Source organism: Bradysia coprophila, assembly GCF_014529535.1.
Source record: "Bradysia coprophila strain Holo2 chromosome X unlocalized genomic scaffold, BU_Bcop_v1 contig_12, whole genome shotgun sequence".
Taxonomy (NCBI): domain Eukaryota; kingdom Metazoa; phylum Arthropoda; class Insecta; order Diptera; family Sciaridae; genus Bradysia; species Bradysia coprophila.
This window is the reverse complement of record NW_023503293.1, coordinates 2,421,020-2,437,728: the sequence shown is the minus strand read 5'-3', so window position 1 is coordinate 2,437,728 and position 16,709 is coordinate 2,421,020. Positions and strand designations below refer to the sequence as shown.

The 16,709-nt window shown below is 35.9% G+C and overlaps 1 protein-coding gene and 1 long non-coding RNA gene across 2 annotated transcripts; one reads left to right on the top strand and one right to left on the bottom strand.

The window, feature by feature from the left end:
* Positions 1 to 3,417: 3,417 nt before the first annotated feature.
* LOC119067586 (putative inorganic phosphate cotransporter) lies at positions 3,418 to 6,826 on the bottom strand. The gene is made up of 5 exons (XM_037170681.1): positions 6,131 to 6,826; positions 5,981 to 6,070; positions 5,813 to 5,922; positions 4,645 to 4,915; positions 3,418 to 4,583 (listed from the first exon to the last, which is right to left on the bottom strand). Exons 1-5 carry the CDS (start codon positions 6,252 to 6,254, stop codon positions 3,631 to 3,633), a joined length of 1,548 nt encoding a protein of 515 aa, XP_037026576.1. The 5' UTR covers positions 6,255 to 6,826; the 3' UTR covers positions 3,418 to 3,630.
* A 7,309-nt stretch (positions 6,827 to 14,135) lies between these two features.
* Positions 14,136 to 15,177, top strand: LOC119067595. Its single transcript, XR_005085963.1, has 3 exons — positions 14,136 to 14,692; positions 14,748 to 14,894; positions 14,952 to 15,177. It is a non-coding gene; the product is annotated as an uncharacterized LOC119067595 (long non-coding RNA).
* The last annotated feature ends 1,532 nt before the right edge of the window (positions 15,178 to 16,709 follow it).

Genomic DNA, 16,709 nt, shown 5'->3' with positions numbered 1-16,709 from the left:
AATTTCATGGTGATCATTTCGTAGAAGAAGTTTTTTTTTTAAACGACCTCTCCAGCTCAGGGTGACTCTAAGAAAATTTGAAAATTTCATAATCATGACTTTTTCAGAAAATTTTACCGCGCAATGGAACGACCCGCTCGGTTTTGATCTAATGGTAGTTTGTAGAGAATTGACAGACGATTCTAATAAAAGTAACGTCGGGTCGAAAGGTTGTAGCTGTGAGTCAGGGTGAGGCATCAAAGTCCAATTTTATGGTTTTATCAATGAGCACCCTAACCGATTTTTCATTTTATTGGATTAAAATGAAGGCTAGCACATCCCATTTAACATATCAAAAAATTGGGGAGGGGGTTTTTCAATTTTTTCAACAAATGTTAAAAAACTTTCCTGAGATTTTTTAATGGAAATGTATGGAAATTTCGACTAAAAATGAAATAAATTGCTATATACTGGTTATCTCTGGTCTACCGAACAATTATATGCACTAAAAAGAAATTTAACATTTTTACTTTGTGAATGTGGACAACTTTCACTGATTTTTTCACCATCGGGAAGCTTTCTGGTCATGTCTAGCTCATCCACTGCTGGGTATAGCTTCAGTTGCTACTATATCTCATAGCCTGAGACCGCACCTTTCCAAAAAAAAAACATACTTGCCCTATTCGCTATCTGGCTTGTATTCTTTACGATGTCAAATATGTGGGTAAGTCGACCTACTCGAAAGATTTTTGAGGCAGTTTTTTAATTCCAATTTTAACCGAAATAAAGTTACAAATTATGTCAAATAAGGTAATTATGGACTCATTTAATGAAGTTTAATGAAGGTGATATATTCTGATATTTCTTAACACTACCACTAGTCATTTGGTGACCAGAAGTACTCAATGATCTGTATGTCTATAGACCTGAACTTTGTCAAAAAATATCAGGATATATCACCTTGCGTGTAAACTTCATTAAATGAGTCCATAATTACCTTATTTGACATAATTTGTAACTTTATTTCGGTTAAAATTGGAATTAAAAAACTGCCTCAAAAATCTTTCGAGTAGGTCGACTTACCCACATATTTGACATCGTAAAGAATACAAGCCAGATAGCGAATAGGGCAAGTATGTTTTTTTTTGGAAAGGTGCGGTCTCAGGCTATGAGATATAGTAGCAACTGAAGCTATACCCAGCAGTGGATGAGCTAGACATGACCAGAAAGCTTCCCGATGGTGAAAAAATCAGTGAAAGTTGTCCACAATGTGGACTCCACATTCACAAAGTAAAAATGTTAAATTTCTTTTTAGTGCATATAATTGTTCGGTAGACCAGAGATAACCAGTATATAGCAATTTATTTCATTTTTAGTCGAAATTTCCATACATTTCCATTAAAAAATCTCAGGAATGTAGGCACCCATTAGAAAGTTTTTTAACATTTGTTGAAAAAATTGAAAAACTCCCTCCCAATTTTTTGATATGTTAAATGGGATGTGCTAGCCTTCATTTTAAGCCAATAAAATGAAAAATCGGTTAGGGTGCTCATTGATAAAACCATAAAATTGGACTTTGATGCCTCACCCTGACTCACAGCTACAACCTTTCGACCCGACGTTACTTTTATTAGAATCGTCTGTCAATTCTCTACAAACTACCATTAGATCAAAACCGAGCGGGTCGTTTCATTGCGCGGTAAAATTTTCTGAAAAAGTCATGATTCTGAAATTTTCAAATTTTCTTAGAGTCGCCCCGAGCTGGAGAGGTCGTTTAAAAAAAAACTTCTTCTACGAAATGATCACCATGAAATTCCCTATCGATAGCACCGTAAACGTCCGGAAACAAAAATGGTGTGTCCGATTCAAAAAAAATTTCACCATTAGATAACATTTAGAGTTAAGTCCCTTAATACGGTGAGTTCGTGAATTCGATGCGATAGATGAATATGGCTAGCTTTCTTATTCTTGCTATTTCTTAAAGTCTTTTTAAGTTAACAGTAAAAAATTGTCGAAATGTAAGCGTCCGTGCAACACCAAAACTCGTCAAGATCTACTCTACACCACACTTCTATAAATGTTTCACAATCACAGCCAGCGTGAAACTACAATTACTGATGTGCTCTGTCGCGGTAAGAAAAATTCAGTACCTTCAATTGAAATAAAGCATAATGTATAATCTAAATCTATGTATGTGGTTCGATACAATCTTCTGTAGTTTATATTATTATGTGTATCGATTTGAGATCCAAGTTTGAGAAATTGAAGTTAGAGCTCAAAACAGTACGCCTGTCGTAAAAAACTGTTTTTAGTCTAGATTTTTTCATCCGGAAAGGCGATTTATATGAAAACCTTTAAAGTCGAATATCCCCGAAAGTGCAATATCTTTTTGAACAGTTTGCTCTGTTCTGGGAAATTAGGTTCATTACAGATCACGGTTGGTTTGAAACGAGATTAAACAGGGAACGCCGACCACCAATAATTTTTTTTCTATATTATTAATCAGTGAAGGACACGAACATCACACAGGAAAAAATCAGACCGTACGGCTGTGCCGTTTATGAGAACCAGCAGCTGTGTCGTCCACGGCACGGTTAATTCTGACTTATATTGGGATCGGTAGTGGTACTAATTCTAAGACTTTTTATTTTAAAAAAAAACCCCTTAGATCATCTGGTTGGGCAGCTGTAGCCCCAAATAGTCGAAAAATCACGATTTTCAATGAGCGATATCTTCGAAAGGAAGCAACTGTGGAAGCTTCGAATTGTTGATATGGACAGAAGGTTACAAGCCCTATCCACCACTAGTAACTAATTTTTTAGATGTTGTCTCTCATGGCGAATTTTTGACCATCTTTTTTTTTGCTATCGTCGGCGAACTTTGAGCACTGCTGGAACACTTCCAACGTAATTTTTTTTAACTCGACGACAAACGAATGTAAAATTTCGAAGTTGTAACTCAGCTACTTCGTGTCCTTTGTTCTTGAATGATTTTTTCGTGTTAATAGACAACAGTTGAGTGTCGAAGAAGTCAAATATTACTGATGTTGGTGTAGGTGTCGCTATTGGGCTTATGTGGGAGTTCTGGTTTCTTCTATGCATTTTGATTGCGATATTGGTAACTTTGGAGAGGACAATATAATTGAGTACAAATTTGATTTAAATGAAAAATTAGGAAATATTAAACAAAGGGGTCTTATCAAAAATAAGGAGAAATAAGGAGGAGTGGGAGGCCTGCACAGCGATAAAATCGACACCGCACTAGCGGAACGTAAATTTAGTGAACGTCAAATTTAAAAAAGAAATCTGACTAATTGATGGTACAATTCGATTCACCCTATATGGAAAGTGCGTTGCAGTCAAAAAAGTAAGCGGAAAATTTGTGACGGATTTTTTTTGTTTTGTGGCATATCTTATCTATCAACAATAAAGACTCCCATGAAAAATAGATCGTTTTTAATTTTCTTTCTTTTTTAAATAAAAAATAGCATAAAGAAACAGGAAACTAATATACAAATATAATTTGTGACGAACTAATAGATCGTCGCGCTAGCACTTAAACAATTTACCAAATACACTTTCACATATACGAATCTGTCATGGAAAGTAATCGCACACCGTCGCATTTCAAATGTTTAATTTTTCTAATTTCCTAATTTTTAATGATCCTAGACTTCGACCAGGCTTGTTCCTCGGAACTTGCGAACAGCATATATACAAAATTTCCCATGATATTAATAAATGCAGCTAAATAAAATACTAAACGCCACTGGCCCAGCGTTTCGTCGCCCCTAATTATCAATCCGACAATGTACGGAGCCATGAAACCGCACGTATTGGCCGCACCATTCGTAATACCATACATTGTGCCCGCATATTTTGGACTTAATGCAATGTGATTCATTTGATTACCAGCATAAACAGCACCCTGAAATGAACCAGCCCCGGCTAACATAATCATCACCCATATCCAATTACAGCCACCATAAGCGACACCGATTAAACCTAACGATGGAACTATCGAAGCCACGGAATTCCACAGTTTGTACGAGTTCAGTTGTGATATGTATCCTTTCTGTAGCAACCAATCAGCAAAAATTGAAAATACAATGCCCATAATCCAACTGGTCAAATAAGGCAGAGCCGACAGAACAGCATTCTGTTGAATGTCCATATGTAAAATGTTGTCCATGTACGTGGGCAGTTCGGTGAGCTGTGTGTAGAATGCCCACGACTGGCCGCATTGTGTTATCAGAATGGCCCACAGCGGCACTGAAGTGATTATCGATCGCCACGGTACTACACTCTCTTCGGCCGGATCAAGGAGCTCGTCATCGGGACGTTTAACCGCACGTTCGATGTACGTTCGCTCTGCGGCTGTTATTCGTGGATGACTGTTTGGCGTGTCATACACTAAATACAACCAGAAAATGAACCAAATGATTCCTAACACTCCGAATATGTAAAACGCGAGCGGCCAACCGCCCATATACTCGATAGAACATAACCAGCCAGATAATGGTAACGATATGACTGTGCCAAAATTGGTTCCCGCATACACTAGTGCAGCGAATTTACTGCGTTCTAAAGGGGGTATCCATCGAGCTAAAAAAAAATATTTTTTTTTGCTGACAACATTACTAAACAAATCCTCTCCGTCACATACCTAACATTGCGTGCATCGCTGGAAATGTAACACCTTCGCCCATTCCCTCTAATATTCGGACTAAAACTAATGCTGGAAGACTGTAGTAGGCAGCGATTGGCGTTAATAGTGTAAATATCGCGGTGATCAGTACGCCAAAACCGTAAATTAATTTACCCCCAAACATCTCAGCTAATCGCCCACCAGGCACCTGAGTCAGTACGTAACCGTAGAAAAAAGATCCAAGTACAAGTCCTTGGGTAGCCTCATCCCAAACGAATTCGCCTTCTTTCTAAAAACGGAATGACAATTTAGACGCATTCGACGTTTATACTGTACGTGTTTTGGTATAGCAATTTCAACGGCACAACGACAACATGACATTATCTTGCAAAGATGAAAATTCATTTGAAGGAAATGACAATGTAATGTTGGGATATTGAACTCTAGATTAGATTAGACGTCATTTTGTTATCTTCTGGTAAAACAGAAAATAAGGTCGATGTTGACTAGGGTTCCCAGTTCGAAAATTGCAGATAGACCGTACATTTTAATAATAAAAGAGTACGGTAGGTGGAGCAAATTTCTGTGAATATTTATTATTGAAGTTTACAATTTGCTCTAAAAATTAACATTCGAGAACTTTGGACTTCTGAAGTCAAGTTTTAACGTTTTCCAAACGTTTTTCATTTTATTGTGATACAGGCGACGTCTGTGAAATTCAGGCATTCATTTTCTTCAGCTGTTTTTCAGCTGATCCGTTCATACATGCAGTACTGCTGATACGTCTCCATGCGCTTGTGTTTGTGTATGAATGGATCAGCTAAAAAACAGCTGAAGAAAATTCATGCCTCAATTTCACTGACGCCGACTGTAGCATGGACAAACTATTGTAGTGGAAATAATAATAAACGGGACGAAAATATCTTAAGTCGATTTTTGGCGGAGGTGAGAATGGCTTCTCAAAAATTTTAATTTTTTCATTTTTCGTCACGTGAACTTGTTCCGGACCATAGTCTGAAAAGTGATTTTTCGGAGTTTTCGGGGCAATATCGGAAACGAGAACCATGAACTCTAAAGAGAGTATGGGCGGTACGGGAACCCTAACTTGCCACTAATCCAAAAGGAAGTAGCACTCCGCACTCGCCGCTTGTGCATACCCTTACCAATTTTAAACTAGAAAACTTACCCTTGGTATCGTTGAGTTTGTAATCGGAGGCATTGGACACACATCCGATTCGTTAGTCACCGTTGACGGAATTGCCGTCTCATTGATCATGGCCACGACAGCAACAGATACTAATAAAGTCATATAATTCTCAATTATACAAAAAATGATTTGTCCGTTTCAACTTACAGTTGACTCGCATCGCGTACACATTCGCGAAACCAAGGAATCCCATCAAACCGAGAATTTGACGAGCTTTGGGAAATTTGCCATCGTCGTCTGTGATTGAGCAAATTTAGCGGTTTCACATTTCAGGGAAAATGAAAATTGTTAAATTACCTGATGGTCGCGATAGTATTAACGGTTCATTATCGTAAATATCATCTGCATCGTCACGTCCGTCGGAATAAAGATTATGACTGCTGCTTTGACCTTCATCGTCAGTAGTACTGGGTGCTAACATATTTAGTGGAAATTAACTTTTGATGACTGGCCCGCTCACAATCATATCCAATAACGAGTGACGCCTTCTTTTTCGTTTGTTGTGTTTGAATATAAAGGAAATTTTTCTATTTTGCTGACTCCGAATCGACTAGCTGGTAGTGAATGCAATTTTTTGCGATTCTATTTACTTTCAGTTCCAGATGAGTAATAATATTGTTGCAATTTGTATGAACCTGACCTCTTATGTATTACCGCACATCCAATTGATTTCGTTTCTTTTCCACAACAAAACTGATAACAAAAAAGGCCTCTAAAAATGCGATTTCTTTTTGTTTGTGTGTGGCTCAAATGACACTGTTCTACATTAACACGTAATTTCGCCTTACTTCCTCTGGTACTTATCTGTGCCACTGTGTTCGCATAAGAATTATTTAGTCTTAGTTTGAGCGAAATGATGAATACTATGAACTTAAGCAACAAGAATTTAATTTAACTGCACGTTTTATCGGGAAAAAGAAATTATAAAACGAACGCGAATCTCTTATTTCTCGTTCGACAAATGATTCATAACATAAATAAAAAGAGTTGTGAAACTGTCAAAACCATATGACGCGCTTTGTGTTCGTTGATGCAGGGTGCGATTTCTTACCTTTCTTATCGACAAATTTGAAAACAAGGGTAATGTAGGTTTACCAAGCCGTTTTCACGACGCTGGATGTGTGTCACACTCTCCGTATATGTGTCATCGAATTTTCAGACGCCCTGATTGTAAAAATGACCAATGCACTCCAAGAACAGGCAGGCACAAGAACAGAATTTAAATAAGAGTTCAGTTAAATTCAGTTTTTTATGTTGGTATATGACTATGAGTTACTGATGTCCATACAAAAAGGAGATCGTACTACCGTTACAAAAACTTGTTATTGTGCCTGTTATTGGAGTTCGTTGAAATGACCCTTCAGAAATTGTAAAGCATCTTTGTGTGGTAGTCACCGACTTCATATCAAACATATTTTTCATGCCTTGGGCAAAAATTACGGAATTTTTCTCGTAATTTGGGCCCTCGGCATGAAAAGTTGTATACGCATCTGTTGTGGACGGTTTATTTTAGGCACTTTCGCTTGTCGCCCTCACTTCGTTCGGGCTACAACTCGCGAAATTGCCTAAAATATACCGTCCACAACAGATACGTAAATAACTATCTCCACCTTGATTCGAGATACCATTTTACAGTTCTTGTGTCTTGACCACTAGCCCTACTCACGTTAAAAAAATTGGTTTAGATCCTTCGGAGGAATGTCGATTTCGTTTCTTTATCGAATCCTAAACAATTCTCTAGAACATCATAATTGACAAAATATTGTTTCCGAGTCGCGCAACGCAATCGAAAATGCATGCGTTTCTCTGCGTTACCATGCGTTTCTATGCGTTTTCATGTAAATTTCAAATGCGTTGCGCGACTCGGAAACAATTTTTTGTCAATTTTGATGTTCTAGAGAATTGTTTAGGATTCGATAAAGAAACGAAATCGACATTCCTCCGAAAGATCTGAACCAATTTTTTTTAACGTGAGTAGGGCTATTGACCACGGCTATTTGCAAAATGTTTCCAGGAAATTGATTTTTATTTACCAGTTTCACCGTTCAAATCTACGAAAAATGTTTTAAAAAAAAAAAAATGGGAGAAAGTTTTAAACCGGTTGGAAATTTTTCATCATCAACAAGTTGTAAAAAGCCAGAAGTCAGCAACTACATTAATTGCGTTTGAAGTTGAAGACTGGATTGTTGGGAAACAATTCTCCAATTTTTAGGAAGATGATTAAAAAACTGTTTTTTTTTTTAAATTTTGTAATGTTTTATTTACGTGCTGAAAACAACAATGTTTAGCCTAAAACATAAATATTATTTACAAGAACCAAAATATTACTTCCAAATGAATGTTATTCACGCTATAAGTATGTCTAAAATTTGAATTTCAAGTGAACGATTCGATGAAAAAGTGAACAGACAAATATATTTCAACGCTTCGTTGTATGAAAATGACGCTGCGTTAGAAAGTATTACATTTTGGATTACAACTGCACTTACGGCGTCAATTAACAGTAACAAAAGTAGTTTTCAAATATTCCTTATTGGGTTTCCTGTTTGTTGCACATACTAAAGAAAAGAATGAAAGTTAAAAAACAAAAAGTGTAACAAAAATGAAAGGTCTCACGTATGACTGGACGGCATTAGATTTTTCACTGTTGACTAAAAGGAACTAATTTTTTCAAAACTTCTGATTTTAATTTGAAAACCGAACAATTCTGGAAGACATTCAACTCATCGATCGTTGTTTTCTTCAAATTAGAGTGTATTTTGTGCCATATTTGGCATTCCATTTTTGTACTGCTGCCTCCTTCCGCAAAAGCTGTTCCTTTGACATTGGTTGTTGTTTTATTTGCTTTGGCTTCGCCGGTGTTGCAAATGGCGAGGCGGTAACGTTGGTATCGCTTATGTCTCCCAACAAAGCCATTCCAATAACTGCATTACACCGTACGAGTGGAGACAATTCCGAAGGCTTGCTTTGGTCGATTTTCGGTAACACTGATTTATTTTGGCTCTGTTTGTTTCTCTGAACATAATCGTTGCTCCTAAAGGTGTCATGAACCACCTGAGCTGGCTTATCCAACAGGTCCATTCCAATGACTGATCTATAGCGGCCAAGTTCCACTTTCTTGAGTCTTCTGTTCAGCAGCCCACGTCCATTAATTTTTTTTGACTTTTTCGATAACAAACTACAGTTAACTACCGATTTGCACTTTAAACCTCTTGAGGTTGATAGGCCGGCGTCAAAACTCAATTTTTGTTTCTTTGTTGGTGGTTGAGAATCTTCCCACATTGCTACGTTCAGCAGACCACTTTCGTCGACTGGTTTGCGTTTTCTTGTGAGAACATTTATTCCGAGCAATGCATTATACCTCACAGTTGCCGACGATCCACCAACATTAAATTGGACGCCGGTTGTTGATGTTGTTTTTAGTTGTAGATTTATTCTTGAATCCATTGTCGCGTCAATGCAGTGCCTGCAGCTTGCCGATGTTGTTGGCATGGTCAAACGCGGCGTCCTAATGTACGAACGATTCTGATCATCCTGTTCCGCTTGTTGTTTCTTGGTCAATAGTATAGCATCTGCGACGATTTTGCGACTCCTCTCGTGAAATTGCTCCAATCCGATGAAGGCATTTGCTCGCACCAAAGGGAAGTACACAGGTTTTCTGTTAAAAGCCATTTTCTTTTTGAATCGCTGGTTTTACTTTTATAATTCAGAAGTCGCGAAAATTTTAAAACTTCTTCAATGATTTATTCTCAGAAATGTTTTCTGCTAAAATTGTTTTAGATTTTCTAGGGCACAATTCACTTTGATTTTTAGTAACTCCTTTAATTTTTAGTAACTCCTTTAATTTAGCTTGAAAATTTTAACGCGAATTCAACTGTTAATCCGTTTTCACAAAATTCTTCTCAAATATTTTTAGTTTATTTTCTACTATTGTTTTGTTATCACAATATTTTCTTTTACTTGTTTTACTTGTATCCGTTTGCACTCACTTTAGGAAATTAGAAAAATTTGCAAGTTTTTTTCTTTACTCAACTCTTTACGATTATTTGAAATTTTTTTAATTTTTTTGACTGGTCAGCTCAATGGACTTGAGATTAATGATTTGGTATGACTTTTCAGCTCGATGGAACAACGATTAATGACTAAATTTTGCGAAAAGAATTTCCAGTTACCTGCTTGGTACATACCCGCTAAAGTGGGGGTGTAAGTCATTACAATTGTTGTAAGTATAGGTACAAAGTATACATATTTAAATAGTGTTCTACCCTGCAACGCATAATATAAGAATTATGGTGTAAAAAAGATGCAAGATTTCTACTTATGAAATTCTCTCACAATATCGTGCATCTCTTTTGCACTTTATGCGTTGTAGGGGGGTGTTGAAAGAGCGTATATTTTTATCTCTGGCAGTACTGGCTGTATATTGGAATCCAAAAAATTTTGTGATTGGGTTTTTTTATTCCGCCCTTTTTCAGCGTCTAAATTTTGCATTTTTTGTGAACATCTGAACTTTGAACTGGCAATTAGAACAAACAACACGAAATATTACTGGTATTATTCACGCCGTAGATGCGTTTCGGAATTTTAATTTTGGGTGAATCAGTAGATGAACAAATGAATTGCAATAGTACATTTCGTACCTAGGACTAAATAGTTATTTGTGTATCTGTTTTGGACGATTGTTTTTAGGCAATTTCGCGAGTTGCGAGTCGCTACATGCGAAAGTGCCTAAAATCAATCGTCCAAAACAGATACTCAAAAAATTTTTCATGTAAGGGGTCGAAAACCAGAGAAAAATCTCAAAACTCCCTCATTTTCGGCCCCGACACATGAAAAGTATTTTTTCGATTCCAGACCTCGCCTTCGGCTCTGTCTAGAAACTTCTCACACGCTAAAAAAGACTTTTAGTCCGTGGTACGAATAGTATTTTTCATATTGGACTAGGTATGAAAAATACATTTCGACGCATTCTGATAATAGAATATTGTGAATTACACATTATATGTACGACGCTGCGTTTGGTATTGATTTGACACTTCAAAATTTGAATTTTTAGCGGACTGTTTTTACGAAACCCATTTTTGCTTGTACATTGCGATTATAAAATTTCTAAAATTAAAAATTGGTCCTCCTTTTTTTAGATGCACAAAACAGTCAACATCACAATGACAGGAAAATCTTATTTTATTTGAACTTGTGAGAAGTCGAAATCTCAAATAAACGAGACATTCTTTTGTGGAACCTTTTGACAAGTCCCGCAAGTTCTTTGTTCAAATCAGGCTTTCCCTTCAAAACACTTCGTTTGTTATAAGTTTCTACCAGGAGGTATGGTTGCATTATATAAAAAGTCCATAACTACTAGATTATGCCATTTCATCAAACATGAAGTGTGCTGGTCGTTTTAGATACAAATGTAATGCACATTTATTATATTGAAATTTTTTAGTACGACCCTAAAACCAACGCACTTCAAACATGAGTGGTACTCTAAATAGGGTACTGAAACTTGACAGTGTATCTAACAAATTTTGGCACTATAAAAATATTTGGAATATTTTTTCATACAAAATAGTACTCTATTTCGCAGCTGTCATTGAAAGCACTTTTGCTTGAAGTGCGTTGCTATAATGCTAAATACTAAAAAGTGAGTAAGGTGCTTCCTCTATGGGTGCTTCTGTCCGATGAAACGCTGAAACGAAATAAGTCACTTATTTCAAAGACGCTGGGATGGAATTTATCTATTCGAAAATTTTCGAAACCATAAGAGCTGGTAAAACTGTTTGTAACAAAATTCTGATATTTCTCTGTGGATGACGATTGACAATTCGAACGGCCTTGGAAGAAACCTATTGTCAATGGTAAAGATGATAATCACCACTCAATAGGCATGCGCGAAATGATTTTGATTATCGATAAATTGTTCGATCGGAAATTTAAAAAAAAATATCGATAACAATCATTGATATTTTGATAATTATCGATAACGAACGATTTGATTAATCGATAATTTCTTTCGATCGATATTATCAATTAATTTTGAATGTTTCCCATACCTACCACTAAAGCTAAAAATTGATTATTTAGAAATCGTTCGAAGCATTAAAAATATTCTGAGGTTCATTTGTAATAAAATGGTCCACTGGACCGAGTGTCACGCCGAAAATATACGAACAATTTTTCGTTGATGGGATCGACAATCCGATATTGAAATTCTACAAAACCTAAAAAATGGACACCCAACATAATTTACGCCGTAAGTCCGCTTCTACCAAACTTCGAATTCTGAAACGATGTGAATTGCAGAATCCGTCAACACAAAAGTGGTAATTCACAAAGGCAAATACAAAAGACTCAACATTTTGCTTCGTTCAATACTTGACAATAGTCATAGAAACATAAACTAATTAAGGATTTTTTTTGGAAATTCCTGTAACTAATTGCTTTTTTCTCATACACATCGAACGAACGACCAACATAGTTTGCACATTGTACTTTGATCTCGTCCACAGACAAGTGCAGAATATATATGCACAAACATACTTTATCATCATATCGCTATACAGTGCATCAATTGCGATATCAAATTACAATTGAATTTCGACAATGCTATTACTAAGCACGGGAGATAATGATTTTGATTCTTCATTTGAATTTTGATAATTATCAGATTATCGATATTTCGATAAATCAATTCAATCAATTCTAATAAAATTCAAATATTTACAGTGAACGACATCTCAAATGTCTCACTGTCATTTTTTTCTGAGAATGTCATTGTGAATTTGCAATGACACAATAAAATTCTCAGAAAAATTTGACAGTGAGACATTTGAGATGTCGTTCACTGTAGGACATATTACGTAACAGCTGCGCGCTCTAGCTGTAATATACCGATATTTTGATAATTATTGAATTTCAGTAGTTTGATAATTATCAATATTGGCATAACGCGACTTTTGATTCTGAATAATTATTCTTTGGCCAATCTTTCTTCTGCTTCAGCAACAGTAAAATATACACAACACGAAACAACAGAAAGTGACGTCATTTCTTTTCCAAAAATGTGACGTCACATTTCAGTGAGTAAAATAATCGAATTTCAATATTTTGATAATTATCTGAATATTTGATTAATCAATTATCGATAATTTCTTTCCACTTATATTATCGATAGTTTTGAACGTCTCCTATGCCTAGCTATGACTTGAAAAGATTTCGATTGAATCAATCAAACCATTAAACGCAATGAAACGTTCAAAAGATTGTGTTCAAATGTATGTGATCCAAAACAGATTTAAATCTAATTCAGGAGTTTTCTCAGTGTATATGTCGAGTAAGGCATATCGCATTAGATATCTGTGTATCTTAACATCTTAGTATATGTTGATAATTCTTTGACCAATCTTTCTTCTGTTTCAGCAATAGTAAAATGCAAAACTCGAAACACTAAAAAATGACGTCATTTCTATTCCAAAAACGTGACGTCACATTTCAGCAGTGACACACTTCCATTTAATCTACAAAACAAAATCTTTAGTTTTACCGAAATATGTCTAACCACCTATAAAATTGGTAAACTAATTACGAAAATAAGATTTGCATGATCTCCAGGGCGTTTAAGTACTCGTGAGATGTAGAAATTTTTTCTTTTGAATTAGTTGTATTAAATAAATTTACATTTTACTATGAGTTGTAGTGTGTGGATCGATCAAAATCAAATCTATCTAAGACTTTTAAAGTATTTGGTAGGATGAACTTTTTCCTTATTCATTTAATTTAATCTATTTAATCCCTTTTAATACATTTAATCCATTGCGTCACCACTCGGCAAAAAGGGCAATCACCCTCAGCTCCACAGTCATTTAATGCCTGAGTCTAAAAATCTGGCACCCGAGTCCACAAAATAAGTTTTTGGATTGACCTTAAGATTTAATGCCAATTTAAAAATTGTCATTGGCGCCCAAAAGGCTAAAGACAGCACTGCATTTCAGGGAGATCTCTGAGTGAAAATATGATTACATATGGTACTTACGCTTTAGCACGTAGGGCGCAGCTAATTTCGTAACAAATCACGTTTCGATTAGAAAATGTTCACTTTGGTTTCGGTTTCAAAATTTGATAAAATTCACTTTTTATTCGATTTAAAATTTCGCTCACCAACTATTTACATTGCCTATTTATGTTATTATCATCAAATTGTAGGGAAGACGAACGATAAATTTACAAATTTCTCCAATAACAAAACTCTTTTGCAATGAAACGAAAAACAATCGACCAATATTGCTATAGAGTGATTAAAATATTGACAAAATCCATCAGTCCTGCAGTGTTATCATCTGCTTTAAGACAGATTCAGAGAGCGCACAGTGAGAAAACAATTCTAAAATATTTCCATAATTTTTTTTTGTGTCGATGCAGACAAATTGTACGACAACTACGTTAACAGTTAATGGCTGCTGGGTACCTATGCCAATGCGAATAAAGGTCACATACTTATCAATTTTATCATTTGCATTTCTTCGATTTCATGTGTTTTCGAAGTACATTATCGGTTGACAAAATGCAATGGTGAATGAATTTGACTGGAAAATTTAGTTGACCAGTCTGTGTGAGTGTGTCCGTTGATGACCGTATACAATAATTTCGGGAGTTTGGTGTTTCTTCTACTAGAAAAATTGAAATTCAGTCATCGAATGGAAAGCAGAAAAATGCCTTTAATGACATTCCTGAACCATTTTCTCAACCAAACGACTGAATCCACTACCACACATCCGTCCCTATTACGTGGTAGCAATCAACACAACAGCGATGTGCATCGAGGAAATTTGGTTTTTTACGAGGACGATTTCGGTGTCGGAGGTATAGTGTGTTCAGTGTTTACAACACATAAAAAGATGAAATGGCGAATTTCTAGGAATCGGTTCGCCACGACTGATCGGACATAATTCGTATAGGCGTTACGTTCAATTATCGCCACTATTGCCGTTTGGAATGATGCTCATCATATCGACAATCATTTTTATTTTGATCATTTTTCGGAGATGGCCGGGATTGGTAGCGGGTAATGATTACAATTCTATCGTTTTTCTTATCGCTAACACAATCCTCTTGATCCAAGGAATTGTAGCTGGGTGTTTAACGTCAATTTCCATTTATTTGCTATTGTTAACACTAAAGGAACAAAGAATAGTTTACGAGTGATCGGTGAACGATGCATTATAGCTGAGCGCGGATCCTGGATTATATGTTGATGTTCACTTTTGTTCACCGGGTGACTTGCCGAAAAGAAAAATATTCGTCTTGTATATATAAGTAAATACTTACATTAAAGTGTGTGTTTAAACCAAAAGTGTTACTGCCTACTGCCTACGTTCAATTGAATGGCTGCGAATTTGCGGCATAGCAAAATATGTACGAACATCATGATATGATCGGTTTACCTTTTTATCTCGAAAAACTTTCATAGCAGGCAATTGAATCATTCGAACTGAACAGCTCATAAGCGCATGCATAAGTTTAATTACACGGTATAAACTTTATATGGTCCAAAAAGCACCCTACGAATGCTCTTATTATTCTCAAACAATTCAATTCAATTTCTCCGTCTAGCTCAGGGGTCACAGAACATTCTGTGTCCATGTGGTACCCAGAATGTCTCAACGGTTTCTGATATAAGTTCAAAATGTCCTGATTATCAAAAAGAGGGGAGAAGTAGTTTTGGGTGCAGTACTCCTGTTTTCGAATTTTTTGGTCAGATGGAACCAAATATGGTAGACAGCACAGGGTGGCCTAAAGTCGCCAAAGTTAATAGTTATTTTAAAACATCGATTTTTTCACTATTTTTTTTACAAAAGATTGATTGTGAAAAACAAACTTTAGACCCACAAAATGTTTGCTGCCCGAAATTCTACATCCGAACAGGGTGGTGCTAAACACAACAAAAGTGACATAGTCATCGCCACAAAAAATATGTTTTATTTATCTTTGCAAATCAATGGGATTTGTCTTCGGGTCTCTAAAATAACTTTTTGTTTATATGGCTCTATATATAGTTCTATTTCGTCAGAGAACAATGATATTGCAGTGATTTAACAAATGGTGAATCCTCAACCTCATTGTTTGCCGCATTTGTCTAGTCATAGACAGTTATAGTTTGACTGCAATGTAAAGTTAACGAAAAATTTCTTGTGTTTTCAGCTCTTTGTCTTAAAATATCATTTATTAAGGTGTAAAAATGCAACGTAACTTTTTCATTTTTACATGCACAATTAGAAATTAGTCAACAGTGTATGATTCTATCCCTCTAAATAGAACTAACTGACAAATTAAAATGAAAAATCTTACATTTAGATGTGTGTGTGACAGCTCCGTGTACAGACTCTTAATGTCAAAAGTAAAGGGACTCATAGAAAATCAGCGAGATCAGAGCGAGAAAACCGAAGACTAGCTATTATAACTTGCCTTGGGGTACTTGTCAAAGTATTTGCTTCTCTTTCAATGTGTTACGTTGAGAGCGAGAGGACCGAAGACCAGTTTATTATAAATTGCCTTGGGGTACTTGTCAAAATATCTCTTTCGCTTTCATCATAACACTATTATATTGTCAAAAGCAAAGCAAAGTTGACGTTTTCGTTTTAGTGGTGTGTGATATAATTTTTCAAAGAGTTTCGGGTCATAATTCCTCAAGGTAGTCTACCTCTATGGATTCTATAAACAAAGGAATACGGTGGTATTTTGACAGCGTCAAATCGAAGTTTGCTAGAGAGGGCACTGTCAGAGGCAGTAAAATTTCGTCATGAATTCGCTTGAGCTGTTTTTCAGGTGATCATACATACAATCAACACTTTTTATACCTGTTTATACGGTTGAAAGTGCT